The sequence below is a fragment of the Salvia miltiorrhiza genome, chromosome 3 (assembly GCF_028751815.1).
Source record: "Salvia miltiorrhiza cultivar Shanhuang (shh) chromosome 3, IMPLAD_Smil_shh, whole genome shotgun sequence".
Classification (NCBI taxonomy): domain Eukaryota; kingdom Viridiplantae; phylum Streptophyta; class Magnoliopsida; order Lamiales; family Lamiaceae; genus Salvia; species Salvia miltiorrhiza.
This window is the reverse complement of record NC_080389.1, coordinates 713,874-733,674: the sequence shown is the minus strand read 5'-3', so window position 1 is coordinate 733,674 and position 19,801 is coordinate 713,874. Positions and strand designations below refer to the sequence as shown.

Sequence of the window (19,801 nt, the reverse complement as noted above, 5' to 3'; positions counted from 1 at the left end):
AATTTATATTACTACAATTTTAGATGCATAAATATATATTTCATATCAAAATTCATGTTGCTAACTTGCTAGTCCAAATCCTCATATTTACACTATTTATTTTAAATATTTAATTGTTTATATTGAATCAATTTGACGTGACTTTTGGGGTAAAATTTTAGAACATAATTATTTTCTTAGAGCATAGCAAACACGAAAATGGAAGCGTCCGGCAAAATCGAAGAAATGTCCATGTACATGGCCAGGTATCGAGATACTGGCGGCAAGTCCTCTAACGAGGCACAAGCACCGGCGCGTATGTTGCTTTCGATAGCTTGACCGCTCCTTTCCCTGCGGGGAAGGATCGGTTAAGCAAAACGAAACAACATATGTATTAGTGTTTCGTGCCTTCTTAGAGGACTTGTCGATGTCTCGAATTTCTGACCATGAACACTGACTGTATCGCTGAAAAAGATGGTAGAGGAACAAGAGGAGATCCATCCTTTAATGTTCTATTTAGGTAATTCGAGCTTAGTCAAAAAATTTATTTTGTTGGATTGGAACTTTGAGCCCTTTATTTTTATCATTTAAATTAATTTTGTTTGATTTTTATCTTATAGAAAAAGGCGGAATTGGGGTAATCCCATCGTTGAGGATAAAAATACCCAATCATCCATTTTATTAATCGTGCAAAGTTAACGCCTCCGAAAGTTCAATCTCACAGCTTCACATCTTCATCCGATGACACAATTTCATTTTTGCTTAATTTTAATTATTTGTACATTTAGCAAGACAAATCTTGTTTTTAGTATTTAGTTTTTAATAATTTGTTTAAAGCATTTAAAAGATTGAGCCATGTTTTATCTTGCTAAAAATAAAAATAATTAAAAATAAGCAAAATACAAAGTTATAAGGAAAAATCGTGGGTTTTTGCGAGGCAGCGTGGGATTTTTTTTTATGTATTTTCTTTTTTTATTTGGATTTAGAATGAGAGAATTAAGGATTGAAGTCCAGTCATTTAGGTAACTAAGAAGATGAATAGAAAAGATTTGTGAAAAATTAATTAATTTATTAGTAAAATAAAAAGAAAGGCATATATGATAGAAGAAGGAAGAGAGAGATATTGAAAATTAATCACTCAAATTAGTATTCCCACAATTTAATTCCTCATCATCACATCAAACTACCCCCATTTGACTACTCGAAAGTTGGGAGTTACCAAACTTGAACATGAATGGATGGCTCTCCTTGTAATTCCTCTTGTTCCTCTACTATCTTTTTCAAAGACACAACCGCTGATTCACTGCAATACAACAATTCAATTGATTTGAGGTTTGGTATTTCTCCAATTTCTGAAGGGAACTCCTCCAACGACTCCATGAACCAGAGCTCAAGTTGCTCAAGGCGTGGCAAGCAGGAGCCCTCTAACGTCCAACATTCCATATTCATACACTCCCACAATCTCAAGTATTTGAGGCTGGGGAATTGGCCTTCAACTATTTCCCAACCGCGCGTTGCAAACTGCCCATACGTCAGTGTGAGCTTCTCAAGAAGTGGTAACGAACCTATCTTTTCCAGAATTTCCTCCAAATGCGGGAAGCTATCTCCGCAATCAAGATACAGCTTCTTGAGTGAGTGCGGGAAGCTAATACTCTGCAGATACTCATCATTTCCAATAGAGCACGTCAAGCTTTCCAGCTTACTCAGACATTGAAGATAGCTGAGGCACTTCACTCTCTCCATTACTTTATACATATATGTTATAGACAGTTTCTTGATATTGGGAATTCTCTTAACCACTTCTTCATTCAAGTTGAAATCAAGCACTCCTTTGAGCGTCTCTAGATTCTCCATCATAACATCACTATCCCCGCTCGGAGGATCTGGGAGATACATTCCTGGATATTTGAACTCGACATGCTTAAGCTGATGCATTTTCCAAATTTCTACTGGTGCAGTCGTATGTTCACCCCAACAAGAAACAATTAGTGTGTGTAGATTCCAGAGCAGACTAATTGAAGAAGGGATTTGGAACCCCTCACGAAGTGCACCCGAAAGGTACCTCAAGTTCACCAATTGAAACACATTTTCATCTAAATACCCTCTGGAATACTTATATGTACTCAGTGTCCTCAAAAATCTGAAATCTAGCAATTCTGGAACCGTATCATCATCACATATGAAAGAACGAGCACGTGACGACATAGTTTCCATGGCATCCCGGACTGTCATAGCTGAAGTGCTTCTGGGAATAAAAATGCGGTGTTGGCTATTTATCCCTCGAGGACAATCTTGCCCTAAGACATAATAAAACCTCTGCTTTTCAGCTTCTTGAAATGATACATCTCTCACTAAATCATGCATTTTGCAGCTATAAATATTCCCAAGGTTCCCCAACTTATGAATTAGAATGAGGTTTCTGTCAACTAGCTCCTTCAGATACTCATTGGCAATTGTTTTCGAGCTTTTATTGATTATTGGTTTGAGAAAGCGTTCAGAAACCCATAGCCTCATGAGTTGTGCGGTCCTAATTACCTCATCTTCCCCAAACATCCCCATGTACAAAAAACAAGGCTTCAGATAGGCAGGCAAATGGTCATAGCTCAGTTTCAATACTCTCAAGCAATATTCATCATTTTCCGAATTCACTATTGAGCTTAAGTTTTTCTCTATGTGCTCCCAATACTCCAATGTAAGTTCGGACTTTGCCAAAAGACCCCCAATCACAGCAATCGACAAAGGAAGTCCCTTACACTTCCCCACGATCTTCTTTCCGATTTCCTCGAGTTGAAGAGGAAAAACCTCATCCCCAAATACAGTTTTGGAGAACAAACTCCAGCTACTAACATCATCTAAAAATCTCATATCAATGCTGTTGGAGTTTGTCAACTCAGTAGCCAAATTTGAGAGCCTAGTCGTTACAATTACTCGACTCCCATCATTGTAATCGGGAAAGAAAAACCTCATCTTGTCCCACACCTCTACACTCCACATATCATCCAATATTATAATATACCTCCTACCGTATAAATACTTGTACAACTTTTCTCCCAATTCGTTCTCACTCAAATCATCACTACCCAGATTTCCAGTCACTTGTTTAAGAACTTGACCAAGTGTTTCTCTAATATTATAAGTTTGAGAAATTGTAGTCCACGCACAAATATCAAAATGCTCCTTAACAAGGGCATGCTCAAATATATGCCGGGCAAGAGTGGTCTTACCAATCCCGCCCATCCCTATGATTGGGAGGATTTGGCGGTTACGGTTCCCTCCAGTGAGCCAATCCAAGAGTTGAAGTTGCACGTCGTCAAAGCCCACCATCATGCCTTCCTTCACATTGGAAGAGGATGTCAAGGAGCCAGCATGAGTCGAGGAGACCTTTCTCTGCAGCTGAGCTTCGGCTGCAATCTCCATGGCTTCCTTCTTAATCACATTCATTTCTTCTATCACTTGCTGTAGATCTTGATAGAAGTCGATGCAACTGACTTCCTCTCCAGAATTCACTTCTTCAGCCACATGAACTGCATCTACAACATAGCCTTGGAGAAATATCTGCAAGAAGGTAAAAATTTGAGTTAGAGATTCATTTCTTCTATCACTTGTTGTAGATCTTGATACAAGTTGATGAAACTGACTTCATTGGGATTGGGACTAGATCTACCCAGTTTAATCACATCCACAATATGTGATTCGATAACATCTTCAACAGCATGAGCTGCATCTACAATACGCATCTCCAGCGGATCAGCTTCATCTCCGTCAGCAACAGGGGACTTATAACCTTCAAGAAATTCCTGCAAAGAGGTAAGAATTCGAGTGAGAGATTCAAGTTGTTGTTTGTCGATACAAATTGGAGGGGAATGGTGATGCTCGATTGTATCGATGATATGTATAACAGAAACTATGGCTGCATATGCCGCCATGATCCAAGGAAAAAGAGTGTATATTTTTCTGAGAAAGAATTTGATGGAATCTTAGTTTAGGTTCAGCAAAAACAATGTGTAAAATGGCTATATCTCCTCTCCTCAGTTATTATCAGAAACAATGTGTAAAATGGCTATGCACATGATAATGGATGTATCGATCCTCTCCAAAGCACTGTATTCTGTGTAATTAATTAATTGAAGAAACCATGTGCTTTTCTTGAAGTCATTTATGTATGCGCTGATTCAAGTGTTTAAATAAGAATATATGAGTAGAGTAGGTGAGCGATGTGGATTTCCATGTTCTAATTCATGCATCCAAGAATAAACTATGATTAATGATTTTCAAGTTGGTTGGTATTCACCTTAGAGAATAGGTAGATTTGTATAAAATATTGAATTTTGTAGAAAAAAAAATTGCAAGTTGGGAAAGTTGTCTTGTTCCATTTGTTTTGTTTGAATCTAATTGATGTTTTTATTTATATTTTTTAAATTGCTACCATATATGCCAGGATCCGCGTAAACATATTGAAACACGGAATTCAGCAACAAAAATGTCGAAAAAACTTATTTTCCTCAATGTTGTACCAGGAAGAGAGCAGTTATTTCCCTAAAAAAAAAAGAAAAAGGAAGAGGGCAGTTATTTAAGCATGACTACAAAAAATGCAACATATTATAAATCAAATTTGAAAATCAAATTCAAACTTGAATAGCAAACTTGTGATTATAATAAAATTGAAGATTTATTTATAAATTATATCTTATTTATTTTCTTTTTCTTTAATTTCTTGTTTTTTTGTTTTATTTTTTTTTCTAAAATTGTGAAATTTGATAATTTATAAATATTTGATACGCATATCAAATTAAAGATCATGACAAGTGCTTTAATTTGATATATATTATGTAAATATTGTATTTAAAATATTAAATTGTATCTGTTCCACAAAAATATATATATATATATCCTAACACTCAATAAAAGTGATAGTTATTGTTATCATTCCACTCTTTTTTTTATTCCATTCCCTTTCCATTCCTCTACTTGAACGAAACGAGCACTTAATACATTCAATAACTTTTTTCTTAAAACTTGTACCACTCCCTCCTAGGAAGTTCTTTCGTTGACGGAAAGAGTATTATATTTATACTTTTTTGTATAATAATATCAATTATATATATAATAAAATATAAAAATATTTTTTCAACTGCTCTCTCTTCCCATCTTTACATCCATTGCCAATCTAGTATGAATATAGTTCATTGTGTGGATTTATATAGAAGATAGAAGAGCAGCAGGAAATATACCTATGCCAAACTTCCAGCACCCAATTAACTTCATCTTTTTGGAATATGCACACTTCAACATTCCACAAAAGCCAAGATCAAGCAACAACATCTAAAGCCTCTAACCTGATGAACGAGGGCTCCATAATACTTGTGATCCTCAAATAATAATACTTTTATTACGCTGTTGTTGTGTTGCTGTCATGCTTTGGTGGCGACGGATTCGATCATGGCGGAGGCAACTGCCGTGAAGAATAACAGCAGCGACAATGCTGCATGCTTCCTCATATATTAACCACATATAAATAATGAATAATTATGTGTAGCTAATAATTTTATATTATTAATTATTGATAAAAAATAATTTTATTAGTTTCCCACATAAGCATATCAGAGATTAAAGATTAAATAGAAATAAAAAATATAAAATAAACATGACTAAATCTTTTTACCCACACATAAATAAATGTCACAAACTACTTAAGAATATTCAACGAATTTACCTACACATATCTAATTATGTGTGAGCAAACTGCCACACATTATTATGTGTGACAAAATATGTTCAATTTCCTGTAGTTTGTGAAATTCTCAATCAACTCCAAGGAAGAGTGTATAGATGAAGTCGTCAAAGAGAAATCTTGTTTTGGTCACAAAGAGGAAGTCTGATTATAACAAAATCAAAAGCTGCAGCCTCCATGATAAGATACATATATCTAGTAATTAAACTAACTATTGTTTGCTACAAGCATCTTATCCTGTTTTTATTCAATTTTGGTTATTTCACAGCCGGTCCGATCATCAGGTTTCAAGCTTTCAGAGTTTCAAGTTGATGATGATGACGACAGAAATATGATGATGCATCTTTCTCATGATTAATTCAGATTGAAGAAGAAAAGAGGATGGGACAATGTGTTCTCATATTGACGAGCTCCTCTTCCTCTTTAGCAATGAATGAAGTTTGGAACTTGCATGTTTTGATTTGTTAGAATTTTGTTTCTCATGTGAGTGGATAAGTGATAACATTGTGTCCTTTACCATGTATATATGTCTATGTTTTTATTAATTATTGAAGATCAAGTCAGGGAGCACTAAACAAAGGTGCAACTTTATCAAGCAATTAAAAACGATATAAATTAAAGATATAATGAAATTAAAAATAAGTTGTTCAACACTTGTTTACAGTCTTGATCGCCAGACTGCAATGCTCTCAAATGCGCCAAATGCACTTAATTTATTCAAGAATCTGACTACTTCAAATTGCCCCATTATTTTATTTTGTTAGCAACAACTAAGTCTGATGGGTGCTGAAAATATATTTATACTACTACTTGACATGCATGGACTAATTAATATTTACAAATAATCTATACTATTAAACGTTAAATTGTCCCTGCTCCTCAATCATGTCATGTCTGGATTTAATTTATATATATCACTCACTCTCATTTCCAAACATAACGACCAAAACACATTGTTAGCTCCGTATGTATCTTATAAAATGTTACGTTGGGTTAAAAGTTGACATAAGATGGTAAACTGAAGAAACGAGAGAGAGAGAGAGATGAAGAGAAGAGAAGCAGCAGGCGCAGGCTTTGACAAGGCAGGAAGGATTTCGAGTTGCTTCAAGGACATAGATGAGGAGCTTTCCTTTTTCCGCGAGCTTAAGAAGCGCGAAAAAGATCAATTTGGCAGCCTTCTTAACCCTATTTCTGATGACTTTGAAGCAAATGGTGAGTCTGAGTCCTTATAATTACATATATTTGCAAGTGAGTTTGGATGTTATATATGAACTTGTGATGAAATTGGTGTTTCAAGTGCAGTAAGCTTTGGGCTGAGCAGAATGAATTCGGGAGGAAGAAAAGGGGCAGAATTCCTTGGTAAAAATGACTACAACTGGTAATCTATCACTTCTGTCTAATAGGAAATGGATCAATAGAGAAGCTAAACAAGTCAATAATTTTACTGAATAAATCAAGAGACCGCATGAATAGATATTCAGTGAATTCAGTAAAACTGTTGGCGTATTCAGTAAAATTATTGACATTTATTTATTTCTCCAATCCAAGGCTGAAAACGCCTCCCGCGACGCCTCTGTTTCCATCACTTGAGATGGAGTCAAATGCACAAGAACTAGTCGTTCAGAGGGAGATACCAATCATCCAACCTATTTCAAGGGTAAAATTTACAGAATTTCCATTTTCATTTCTCATGTGGTACGTCAAGTTTGTGAAAAAAAAAAGGATTTAATTTAGCAGTTTATCGACAAGAGAAACATGAAAAGCGCTCCGCTGGTGACCCCAAAACCAAATAAAATCAAGTCATCCGTCCCAAAAAACTTTCCTAACTCAAACACGTCGAGAAACTTGAGACTCGACGTGTTTGAGTGCCAGGTCATCAATCTCGAATGAGAACTTGAGGACCTCATCCGCTACTAGAGGAAGGCCGGCATATCAGAATCTGCCGGCCCCACCGAAGATTATGAGGAGGCAGCCGTGCAATGCAGGAAATGTTGAGAAGAGTGGTGGAGTGCAAGTTGCGGGCAGCAGGATGGTGGACAAGTTGATGAATGCGAGAATGTCGAATGCCGATGATCGACGCTCCAAAATCAAATTGAATGGGAGTTGTAATGGTGAAGAGAAGAGACAGCCTAAGATTAAGCTCAATGCTTCCTTGAATGAGACCTCTGGCTTTGGAAGGTTGATGATGTCCTCTCAAACACATGGTAATAATTAATTACTCTTTTAAATATGTTTATAAAGACTAATTAATCGTATCACCAATTTTCTTGTGGAATGCAGGACATTCAACGAGACTCCAACAGTGGAAGTAAAATCGGCGTGCATGCAGGAACAAAGTCTTGAGTCATTAGCAATGCATGGATGTATGTAAGAAGGATAAATTAATTAATGCTTGAATTTAGATGGCTTTGAAAGAAAAGATGAGGCGTGTGCATTAATGTATGACACAAAATCTTAGGTAAGAGGAATGAAATATATGTTTGGGGTTGGCTGAGTAAGAGTGTTGTGGTTGTATATGAGTTGGACATTTTAATGGGATGGAGGGGATATTATTTTGTGAATATTATTTTTATGAATGAGAGTTGATGATATTTTGAAAAAAAAAAATCAGAACAAAGAAAAGGAAAATGAAGAGAGAGAAATTTTGGTGGGAAAATATAAATTAAATTTGATTTAAAATTGAGGATCTTTACTACGAAAATATAAATTAAAGTCATAATTTTTTATCTAGTCATTTTGCTGCATTTTTAAGGTTTACAATTTTTTTTGACAATTTTACATTGAATAATACTTATAGATTTTAGCAAATTAATTTATCGTTTAGTCATTAAATTTTGTAAGGCAAGACATAAGTCAAACTTAATTTAAACTTGAGGGCTTTAGAGCACCCACATCGCATTACACGATCCGGTGCTATCGTGTAATGCGATGGCGCGGGATCTCGTTACACGTTTAAACGTGTAACACGAAGGGGGCGAATTTTAGGCGCCTATTAAAAAAAAAAGGAAAATCAGATTTTGGAATTTGATTTCAAACCTGACTTTGACTGCCTCGGTCAGCGTGCCTTGACCCGATTTTTTTTTTCTTTCTTCCCTTTATTTTCCTATCTTCTTCCTTCTTCCTCCATTCTTCTTCTCTTTTTTTCCTCTCTTTTCACTCTATACACAACACCTCTCTTTTCTCCATGCAACCCAAATTGGTGCCCCGATTTTAGGAGTTTAAAATTATTTAGGACCATTATCTTAGGGCTATTTGCAAAAATAGGCCACTATTTTTCGGACTTGCAAAAATAGGTAAATTATTTTAGTTTTTGGCATTTTTAGGCCACATTTGAGCTCAATTCAGCATAAATAGGCCACTTTTTGGGGCCAAAATGTGGTTCAAAATAGCCTGGTTGGGTACACATGTAACCTAAAAATACCAAAAATTAAAATAATTGGCCTATTTTTGTAAGTCAGAAAAATAGTGGCCTATTTTTGCAAATAGCCCTTAGATAATGGCCTTAAATAATTTTAAACTCCCGATTTCAGCGGTGACTATCATCCCGATTTATCGGGATTCAACTTGACGGACGAGCCCCCCACCGATTCAAGCGGCGTCCCATCAGATGCTCCAACGGCGCATAGTGCCTCCCGGCCGAAAAAGGGAGGCCGAAGGAAAGAGATCACCGTGAAGGAGAAGCACGACAAGCAGGCGGGGACGGCACGCCACACCTACACCCCCCAGGACACGGACGTCATCGTCCGAACTTGGTGCGAGGAGACCAACGACGCCATTCGGGGCGTCAATCAAAAGGGCGACACCTTCTGGAGCCAAATCCTCGACCAGGTGAACCCCATCATCGGCGCCGACCTCAAACTTCGCCAGATCCAGGGGCACTGGACCCGGGTTGCCGCCGATGTCAAGCTTTGGGACGCGGTGTGGACGGAGGCGCGGACCAACTGGCCTTCCGGGCACTCGGACGACATGATCCGGGACAAGGCCAACATCCTCTCCAGCATCCGGAGCCCAAACAAGGCCGCCTTCAACTACTGGGATGCGTGGAAAATCCTCCGCCACCACCCAAAGTTCAAGAGTATGTATCTTGAGGGCGACGTCCACGCCGCCAAGCGGACGAAGACATCGGCGTCGGGAGACTTCACCACATCGATGTCGGGTGAAGAGATCACGTCTACCCGACCGATGGGGAACAAGGCGGCGGCGAAGGGGAAGGGGAAGGCGACAGCGTCGCAGGTCGTGGAACCTGACCCGGAGGCAAAGGAGATGTTCCAACAGTCCACCCAACACTTGGCTAAAATTACTTGCAACATATGACCGGAAGAACCACCTCAAGAGAGAGCAACTGGATATACAACTCCTAGCAACAAATACGAGTCATATGAGCCAGTCAGCGAGGTTGGGTCACGAGGCGATGGTCCGAGACGTGCTTCGGCGTCGTGGACTGATAGATTAGGATTTAGGATTTTATTTTTAGTATTTTTAAATTATGTTTTTTTTTGGTAATTTTTTAGGATTTTTAAATTATGTTTTTTTTTTGTAATTTTTAGGGTTTTTTAATTAATGAAATATTAATTATTAGTAAAATTGTGTTATTTAAAATTAAGCAAACAAAATTAAATGAAAAACATGAAAATCAAAACTAAATCTATCATGTAACCCAATGCGGCCACATTACACTATGTGGTCCCCCCCTCAAAAAAGTCACTATCATGTAACCTATCATGTAACCCCAATGTGGATGCTCTTAGTTATGAAATTAAACGTATATTAGAGTCATTCTTTTAAAATAAGCTGAAATTTAATTTTAAAAAAACGTATATTATACATTTATACTTCATGATATCCAACTCTCCAATTTCAATTTAAAATCGTACTTGATTTACTTTAATATATATGACTTTGATGTTATTAATTCTATTTATATTTTCTAAAAAAATATCTTCGACCTCATGGGCAGACCAATTTAGGTTCCAACGCATATAATACTTTTATTGGGTTAAAATAAAAATCACCCTTAAGATAACAATGTAGAACTAATCTATGCCCTTAATCAATAATATTTTAATGAACACGATTTAAAATTTATTATATTTTAATTTGCCTCTAATACCTATATTAGGAATAAAAAAACTATTATAGAAAAAACACTATAGATCCTTTAAAAATTACAACAAAGTTAAACTCAAAATGCGAAATTAGATAATCCATTCTAATTTTCCTCAATTCTCATTCATTTTTATTTTTTATTTTTTAATCAATTTTCATATCCAAAAACCATTAAATATCTAAAAATCATTATACATCTAAAAACTATTAAATATCTAAAACTCTATATATTAGTATTCCACCGATCAATATAAATTTATCTATATCCATACACGAAAAATAGAAAATACATATATTTGTAATTTTGAGGTTGTAATGATTATTGTAATATTATACATTTATACTTCATGATATCCAACTCTCCAATTTCAATTTAAAAACGTACTTGATTTACTTTAATATATATGACTTTGATGTTATTAATTCTATTTATATTCTCTAAAAAAATATCTTCGACCTTATGGGCAGACCAATTTAGGTTCCAATGCATATAATACTTTTATTGGGTTAAAATAAAAACCACCCTTAAGATAACAATGTAGAACTAATCTATGCCCTTAATCAATAATATTTTAATGGACAAGATTTAAAATTAATTATATTTTAATTTGCCTCTAATATCTATATTAGGAATAAAAAAACTATTATAGAAAAAAACTGTAGATCCTTTAAAAATCACAACAAAGTTAAACTCAAAATGCAAAATTAGATAAGTATCCTTAATTATTAAATCTACAAAAAAAACAACCTATGAAATAGGATTTAATCATATCACCGTTAGGATATGATTTATTTTGCTTTAATATATATATAGATTTTCATATCTAAAAATCAATATATTAATATTCTAACAAAATAAATTCTATCCTATGTGACATTGTATACCGCTCCATTCTAATTTTCCTCAATTCTCATTCATTTTTTTTTCTAAATTTTAATCAGTTTCTATATAAAAAATTCATTAAATATCTAAAAATCAGTATATATCTAAAAACTATGAAATATCTAAAAATCATTATATTAATATTTCACAAATCAAGAAAAAATTATTTATATCCATAACGTAATTAATAATGCATTTGATATAGAAATGTTTAAGAATAGAGTTATCTTAGCCCCTCCTAATGAGATGGTTGATAAGATAAATGATTACGTCATGTCTCTAATGTCTACCAAAGAAAAGATTTACCTAAGTTCAGATAACATTTGCAAAGAAGATGGACAAATTGACCTCGATGAACATGTATTCTCAGTTGAATATCTCGACACGATCAAGTGTTCAGGATTGTTGAGTCATGAGATTAAATTGAAAGAGAAATGCATAATCACGCTTCTCAAAAATATGATCAATCTAATGAGTTTCGCAATGGCACTAGACTGATAGTAACTCAACTTGGGGAATACGTAAGTGAAGGCAAACTCATTTCAGGGGAAAAAAATGAGCGCAAGAAGTTTTCTATAGCTAGCTAGAATGATTACAATTTCATCGCAACTCACTAAATTTTCAATTCGGTTCCAGAGAAGGCAATTCTCTATGAGTGTTTGTTTTGCTATGTCGATAATAAATAAAAATCATGGATAATCTCTTTCAAATGTAGAATTATACCTGTCGAAACCTATTTTTAGTTATGGACAACTCTACGCGACAATCTCAAAAGTCACTTAAAAAAGAGGTCATACGCAAGACGCAACAACTAACATAGTGTATGATGAAATTTTCGATAGATTATGAGGTAATTGCAAATTCAATAATTTATTCAAACTTTTATAAAGTTTAAGTCATTAGTCATATTATCTAATTTATTCTTTTCGTATTTTTGTTAGTTACTGGTTTCAAACAATTGTTTCAATTTCTATTTTAATATTTTTTTGAATAGAAACTCTGCTTACATATAAATTTCATAAGATATTTAAATTCGATCGGTCAATTTCAAATAAATATTATAATTTTTTTATTTTAAAATAATTTCATTAAATTTTTTGTTTTAGTAAAAAAAAATTATGAAACAAAAAATACATTAACAATTTCATAAATTTATATTTTAATAGACCCGTCGAATTTCGACGGGTCACTTACTAGTATTTTATTTATTTTATAATTATTTTGATTGGTCCATTAGGTAATTCAAATTGTTTCGTAGTCTTTTTATTTGTTTGGAATTCTATCCTTCACCTTATTCCCTTAAAAAAAGCATCTCTAGCCTTAATTAGAAAGCCGATTCATGTGATGCATATATTTGAATAAATAAATATAAATATTAAATAAAATCAAAATATTTATAAATAACAGATATATTTTAAAAAGAAAATAATTCACATCAATTACTCAATAAAATCTTGAATTTGAAAATATAATTTTTTAACTTTGTGTAAAGTGTAATGATAATTAATTTAAATAAATTTTAAAAATTATTTTATAATTAAAATTAGCATTAGGCATTATTACTATTATTATAGAGTAGACACGTTATAATAAATATATTTTTATACATAAACATAATATATATATATATATATATATATATATATATATATATATATGGTGTTTAATGAAACCAACACCTAAAACTATGGAGAAAAACCATGAACTATACCTAGTGTGATGATCGGAAGAAGACGGAGTAAAGGACAATCGGAAATCTTGCACGAAAGGAGAAAATATCAGTTGTATTTAAAAATGTGAGATAGTGTAGGTCACAGTACACGGGCTCGGGCCCTATTTATAGACTTACAAACGGAGGGGTAAAATAGTAAAATCATCTTCGGTGCATGCGTCTTGCGTGGTGGAAGGGTATGCTAGTAATTTCAATAATACGCGGGAGACCTTCCCGCGCATTTAACAACTCCTCTGGTAGAAATGTCTCTTCTGGCAAAAGCGTCTTCTCTGGCGATGTAATCTCTGGTGGAGATGCTTCTTCTGGTAAACACGTCGTCTCTGGTAAAGGCGTCTCCTCTGGCGATGGTGACTTCTCTGGCGCGGATGACTCTTCTGGCGAGATGGCTCCTCTGGCGAGGGTGACTTCTCTGGTGCGGATGATTTCTCTGGCGAGAGCCATTCCTCTGATGGAGGGAATCCCTCTGATAGGCGTGATTCTTCTGGCCATTATAACTCCTCTGATGAGAGTGATTCCTCTGATTTGTACTCTCCCCCTACTCTGCACATATTGCTCCTCATCAACCACTCCCCCCTCTAGTCTGGTTGAACCGGGTATTCTTCGTGTTCAACCACATTGGTGTGTTATCAGCATCGACACTTTGTTGTTTTCCTTGACCCCTGTAAATCATAAAGATATAAGCATTTTGTCATTATGAGAAAGTAAAGAGAAGCCCTGTAAATTGTTCTCTGGCGTTTTTGTTACTCCCGCCCCCTGGTCTGGCTAGTTCACTCTGGAGAGGTGCAACTAGTCAGAGGACTCGTCCTCGTGGATGACGTCATCCGCATTAAATGTCTGCTCAGTCTACAGTATTTTCCCCGTACCCCGAGGTTACTTTTTAAACTTTGCGTCCTTTCGCCTTTCCGTAGAAATTCTCATCCGTTGATTTTTTTTTTTCGTATGCCACGTGCCGTTCATCCCGCGTGCTGGTGGTTACCCGCGTACAACCTTACTTAGCCGATTCGAATTCCCATTTTTTCACTATTCTTCTTCTCCAAGTTTTCCGAGCGAATTTTCTGCATTTTCCGGCGATTTCCTCACTGTTCCGGCATTCTCACGTGACCCTTCCGCTCCAGGTTTTACCGTCCATCTTTTTCTGGCCTAGGTAACTCGCGCATCCTCTTCCCTGCAATTTTGTGTTTATTCGTAGCGTAGTGGTATAACTGTTGGTGCTCTGATTGAGCGTGTTAGAAACCCTAGGATTAGCATTTCCTAACATGGCCTGCACCTCCATCCCTCAACCCTCTCGCTCGCCCTCTCCTTCTGCTCGAGACCCTTCATCTTTCTCCCCATCGCGGCAAGATCTTGAAAATCTTCCTTCCCCCTCTGTTTCTGACGAATCTCAAACTGCATCCCCTCCTTCTCCGCCTAAGAAAAAAGGGAAAAAGTCCCGCCAACCCCCCAAAAGTGTTCCTCCATCCCGCCTTAGTGTCGCGGAGGTGGAAAAATTGAAAAGCAAATGTAGGCATCCTGAAGGTTTAAAGTTCGAGGCCTTCTCTAAGGATTCAACGCCTCCCGAGAGCCTTCACCATCACAAGCTGATAGTTGTTTGGAAAGCCCAGATAGAGGCTGGTTTGAGGCTCCCTCCCCCTACCTTGCTGGTTGACGTTTGTAATTACTTTCACATCCCCTTTTTTCAAGTCGCTCCATCTGCTATCCGGAGGTTATATGCCTTCCATGTTTTGTGCCGGGCTAACGGTGTTGGGGACACCGCCAAGCTATTTTGTCAGACTCAGACCCTTCGCATGCAGGGCAGTCCCCTGTATAGTTTTGCCTCTCACCCTAAATATCCTACTACTTTTCTTTCCTCCCTGAATTCCTTGGATAAAGGCTTCCTGAAATACTATTGTTATGTGCGCACTCTTTTCGGCAACTGGCGCGATTATCGTGCTTCGGAGCTGGAATGGCATACAAGTCGCACTACATATAAACCAGCCTCTCCCGAAGTCCCTTCTACTCGTGACCAGAGTATCATAGCTCATCTTAATGCTATGAATAAAGCCCAGCCTCTAGACTGTAGGTACCTGGCCGAGAACAATTCCTCTCTGGCATATAATGGTTTGTTTCCCCTGTATCCAGAGAGATCAATAGGTAAAAAATATACATTAGAAAACACATTAGCTTTTGTTACCCTGATTTTAATGGTGTGAAATTTTGGTTTGCAGATATGTCTTGGAGATCGAAATGTGGGGACAATCTGCCTGACACCCGTTCTCTTGCTGGCAGCAGAGCGCATGGCTCAGGCGGTTCTGCTTCCGGAACAAATCCCTCGGAGCAGCCTACTGGGTCCGAACTGATCCCCATTCCCCTTGTAGTTGAGATCCCAGAGGGGAATGTGGAAGCCTCGCGCCCCTTTGATGCAGAGGAAGTTGATGCGGGGGCCCTTGTTCACAGGGGTAGGTACTCCAGCGCTGGTGATGCCGCTGGCACCCGTGAAGAAGATGTCCAAGTCGTGGATATTACCGATGAGGTTCCTTCACCTGATTCGGCTCCCGATGCCACCCTTGCCGATCTTACGAAGAAGAGGAAGAGAGGCTCCCTGATCTCTGTGGGTGAGAGGGAGAGACAGGAGGGCCTAAAAAAGGCTGGCAAGTCCTCAGAGCCAGCGAAGAGGTCTGCTGGTGGTGTGAAGATTCTCCCTTCCGCTGGGGACAAGGGCAAAGGGCCAGCGAAAAAGTCAGCTGGTGGTTCCAAGGTTCTCCCCTCTGCCGGTGGAAAGGGTAAGGGCAAAGCTGTGGTGCCCTCGGCTGCTGAGTCAGAGGATCTTGTTCCTGGGCCAATTTCGAGTTTATCGGGTAAGGAATTAATTAATGCCCTGATAGCTCGTGTCCACTCGGAGGACCGGGAGAAAGTGGAGAATTTGTCTCGGGCGTCTCTGGCTACTCAGCTATGCCAGCTGGCCCTTCAGGTACTCTGCATATTATCTTTTTGCCATAAAAAATTCGAGTTACTAACCTCTTTATTGTTCTGTTGGGCCCCCTTCTGTTTGCTTGCAGGTGGAATCACGGTTATGGGGTGCTGTTAAGTGCATCCATGACTATGATATGGCAGAGAAGGAAAGAGAAAAAGAGCAGGTGGAAGTCGCCAAGCGCGATGATGTTGTTGCTGGAGTTGTGGAGAGCTTGAGCAAGGCTGAAGCGGAGGTTGTTGAGTTGAAAGCTAAATTAGCTCAGGTGGAGGTGGAGAGAGCGTCCTTGGCCTCCGAATTGTTGAGGGCCACAAAAGAGAGCCATGAAAGCCTAGCCAGGTTCAAAGCTGGCTACGAAAGAGACTACGAGGAAGCCAGGCGGGGCTGGAAAAGGATACTTGTGGAAGCTCAGAACCGCGCGTTCGTCCTGGGGGCTCGAGATCAACGCTTGGAGTATTTCTTGTCTCCGCGGGGTCAACACTTCCTGGGGATGATGCTGGAAGGCACTCTGGAGGCTTTCAAAAAGACTCCCGAATACTTGGAGGATTTTGGACCCCTCTTTGCTTATGTGATAGAGCAAACAGCTTCCAAAGCATTCGAGATGGCGGGGGCCACCCCAGAGCAATTTGCCACTTTGAATTTCAGGGCCCTGATGGATAACCTCCAGGATGAGGAGATAAATAAGCGGATGGGGATCCCTGCGCACTCTCCAGAGAAGCCAGAGTGGTGGTACCCAGTGCTAGAGAAAGCCATTCCCTATTTTTCTCTTGGGATTGGATCTGACTCGCTGCCCTCTGCTCCCGTGTATGCACCTGCGTTCTTTGCTTCCCTGGTGCGCTTTGTGAACCGGCTGCGGGATCCTTCTGGCGAGAGCTCCCGAAAATTTTTCCAATTCGGCCTGGAGCCTCCCCTGCCCTCTGACTTAGCGGCTTCTGCCTTCACCGACTCTGCCTCTTCCTCCGCTGCGGTGGAACAGCTGTTCGACCTGTACCAAAATGAGGATCTGTATGTGCAGGAGGCTGCAAAGTTGTTGGATTTGGGAGTTCGTCTTCCTCAAGTGAAGGAAACTGGCCTGTTGCCCGTGTTCACAGAGAAAACCGCTTCTGGTCATGCTTCTGCAAGTGGTGTTCCTTCCCCGGCTCCATCTGCCTCTGCTCCTGTCTCCTCTGCTGTTACCCAAGCTGCCTCTATTCCTCCCTCTTGATGCTCCTGTCTTTACCCAAGAGAAATTTTTGTAACTCTTTTAACTTGTACCAGCTGAACACTTGCCTTCAATTTTTGATGTATAGCTCTGCCTTCCGGGCGCGTTTTAATGAAATTTCTTTCCCTTCCTCACTTCTTTTATCTTTGTTGCCTATATTATTTTCGTTGCTTGTTGATGACTCCTCCGGCGAGGATTCTGACGATTCCTCTGGCGAGGATTCTGACGACTCCTCTGGCGAGGATTCTGACGACTCCTCTGACGAGGATTCTGACAACTCCTCTTGGCGAGGATTTTGATGACTCCTCTGGCGAGGATTTTGTTGACTCCTCTGGCGAGGATTCTGGCGACTCCTCTGGCGAGGATTTTGTTGACCCCTATGGTGGAGGCTTTACCGCCTCCTCTTACGAGGACTTGGTTGACCTTTATGATAGGGGTTTCACCGCCTCCTCTTACGAGGGTTTGGTTAATTTCTCTGTCAATGATTTTGCGCCTCTCTTCCAAGCTGCTTCCCATCCAAGCTGCTTCCCATCCAAGCTTGAACACTCTGCGCGGAGCATGGAAGACCCAGAGGGGGTGCGACCAACTTTCGCGGCTTACGATTAAATAGTAACCCTCTGCGCGGAGCATGGAGGACCCGGGGGGTGCAACCAACTTTCGCGGCTTACGATTAAATAGTACACCCTGCACGGAGTATGGAAAACCCTGGGGGTGCGACCAACTCTCGTGACTTACGGTTAAGGGCAACCTCTGCGCGGAGCATGGAGGACCCGGGGGGTGTAACCAACTTTCGCGGCTTACAATTATGTGCCACCTCTGCGCGGAGCATGGAAGGCCCGGATGGCACGACCAACTTTCGCAGCTTACGATTGTCAGGAACCTCTGCGCGGAGCATGGAGGGCCCGGGTGGCACAACCAACTTTCGCGGCTTACGATTAAATAGAACACCCTGCACGGAGCATGGAGGACCCGGGGGGTGCGACCAGCTTTCGTGGCTTACGGTTAAAGCAACCTCTGCGCGGAGCATGGAAAACCCGGGGGGTGCAACCAACTTTCGCGGCTTACGATTAAGTGCTATCTCTGCGCGGAGCATGGAGGGCCCGGCTGGCACAACCAACTTTCGCGGCTTACGATTAAATAGAACACCCTGCACGGAGTATGGAAAACCCTGGGGGTGCGACCAACTCTCGTGACTTACGGTTAAGGGCAACCTCTGCGCGGAGCATGGAGGACCCGGGGGGTGTAACCAACTTTCGCGGCTTACGATTATGTGCCATCTCTGCGCGGAGCATGGAAGGCCCGGATGGCACGACCAACTTTCGCGGCTTACGATTGTCAGCAACCTCTGCGCGGAGCATGGAGGGCCCGAGTGGCACAACCAACTTTCGCGGCTTACGATTGTCAGCAACCTCTGCGCGGAGTATGGAGGGCCCGAGTGGCACAACCAACTTTCGCGGCTTACGATTGTCAGCAACCTCTGCGCGGAGCATGGAGGGCCCGAGTGGCACAACCAACTTTCGCGGCTTACGATTGTCAGCAACCTCTGCGCGGAGCATGGAGGGCCCGAGTGGCACAACCAACTTTCGCGGCTTACGATTGTCAGCAACCCCTCTGTTCTGGTTGAGCATGACCCCTCTGCTCTGGTGGAGCGTAATTCCTCTGGTTTGCCCTAGTCTTGCTGAGAAGCAATTTTTGAATTTAAAAATTGGGACCTGCGGGTATACACCCTACTCCCCCCTCTGGTGACATGTGCAATACTCTGTTATGAACATGTTGGCCCAATTATTTCTTACTCCTTTCTCTGGCCCATGAATTCGCATAAGCCCGTTACCTCTTGGCCCCTTTCTCAGGCCCAATACCGCCTCTATATATACCCTTCTCCCCTTCATGACCTAGCTCAGAGTCCCTTGTTTTCTTTTTCGCCGCCCCCAAACTGTTCTCCTCTCAAACCCTAGATCTCCCGTCTTCCTGGCTCAAGATGCCTTCTTGTCTTGGTTGTAATGCCCTCAGTCGGGGGAGCGAGTCCTTTTGAGAAAGTACGCCGGCGCCCGTTGGTGACTGAAGAACAGGACTCCCCCCCGCCTGAGGGTTTTATCTCCAAGATTCTTAGAGAAAGCTTCCTCGCTGCCCTTTCTGTCCTCTCAATCCCTAGATCTGCCGACATTTTGCCTCCCTAGATCGGTTGTAAGGCACTCAAGTAAGGGAATTTCCCCTCTAAACAC

General features: G+C 39.7%; 4 protein-coding genes across 6 annotated transcripts in view; 1 reads left to right on the top strand and 3 right to left on the bottom strand.

Annotated features, from left to right (window-relative positions):
- The window catches only part of LOC131016824 (putative late blight resistance protein homolog R1C-3), a 95,260-nt gene extending 91,116 nt beyond the window's left edge, over positions 1-4,144 (bottom strand). Inside the window, exons 1-2 of the mRNA XM_057945581.1 lie at positions 3,618-4,144; positions 1,210-3,534 (exon numbers count right to left, since the gene is read on the bottom strand). Of these exons, the coding sequence (XP_057801564.1) occupies positions 1,210-3,534; positions 3,618-3,905 (2,613 nt within the window). The 5' untranslated portion in view covers positions 3,906-4,144. The remainder of the gene's footprint in view (positions 1-1,209; positions 3,535-3,617) is intronic.
- The window catches only part of LOC131016908 (uncharacterized), a 1,184,262-nt gene that overhangs the window by 492,419 nt on the left and 672,042 nt on the right, over positions 1-19,801 (bottom strand). The window lies entirely within an intron of this gene.
- LOC131016813 (putative late blight resistance protein homolog R1C-3) overlaps positions 1-19,801 on the bottom strand; it is a 101,932-nt gene that overhangs the window by 37,948 nt on the left and 44,183 nt on the right. The window lies entirely within an intron of this gene.
- Positions 6,653-8,207, top strand: LOC131016964 (uncharacterized). Of its 3 annotated transcripts, none has more exons than XM_057945813.1 (5): positions 6,653-6,922; positions 7,013-7,088; positions 7,259-7,367; positions 7,448-7,914; positions 7,991-8,207. In XM_057945813.1, exons 1-4 carry the CDS (start codon positions 6,754-6,756, stop codon positions 7,598-7,600), a joined length of 507 nt encoding a protein of 168 aa, XP_057801796.1. In that variant the 5' UTR covers positions 6,653-6,753; the 3' UTR covers positions 7,601-7,914; positions 7,991-8,207. The 3 variants fall into 3 exon arrangements, with proteins under 3 accessions (XP_057801796.1, XP_057801795.1, XP_057801794.1); XM_057945812.1 differs by having other exon boundaries at positions 6,659-6,922; positions 7,445-7,888; XM_057945811.1 differs by having other exon boundaries at positions 6,659-6,922; positions 7,445-7,914.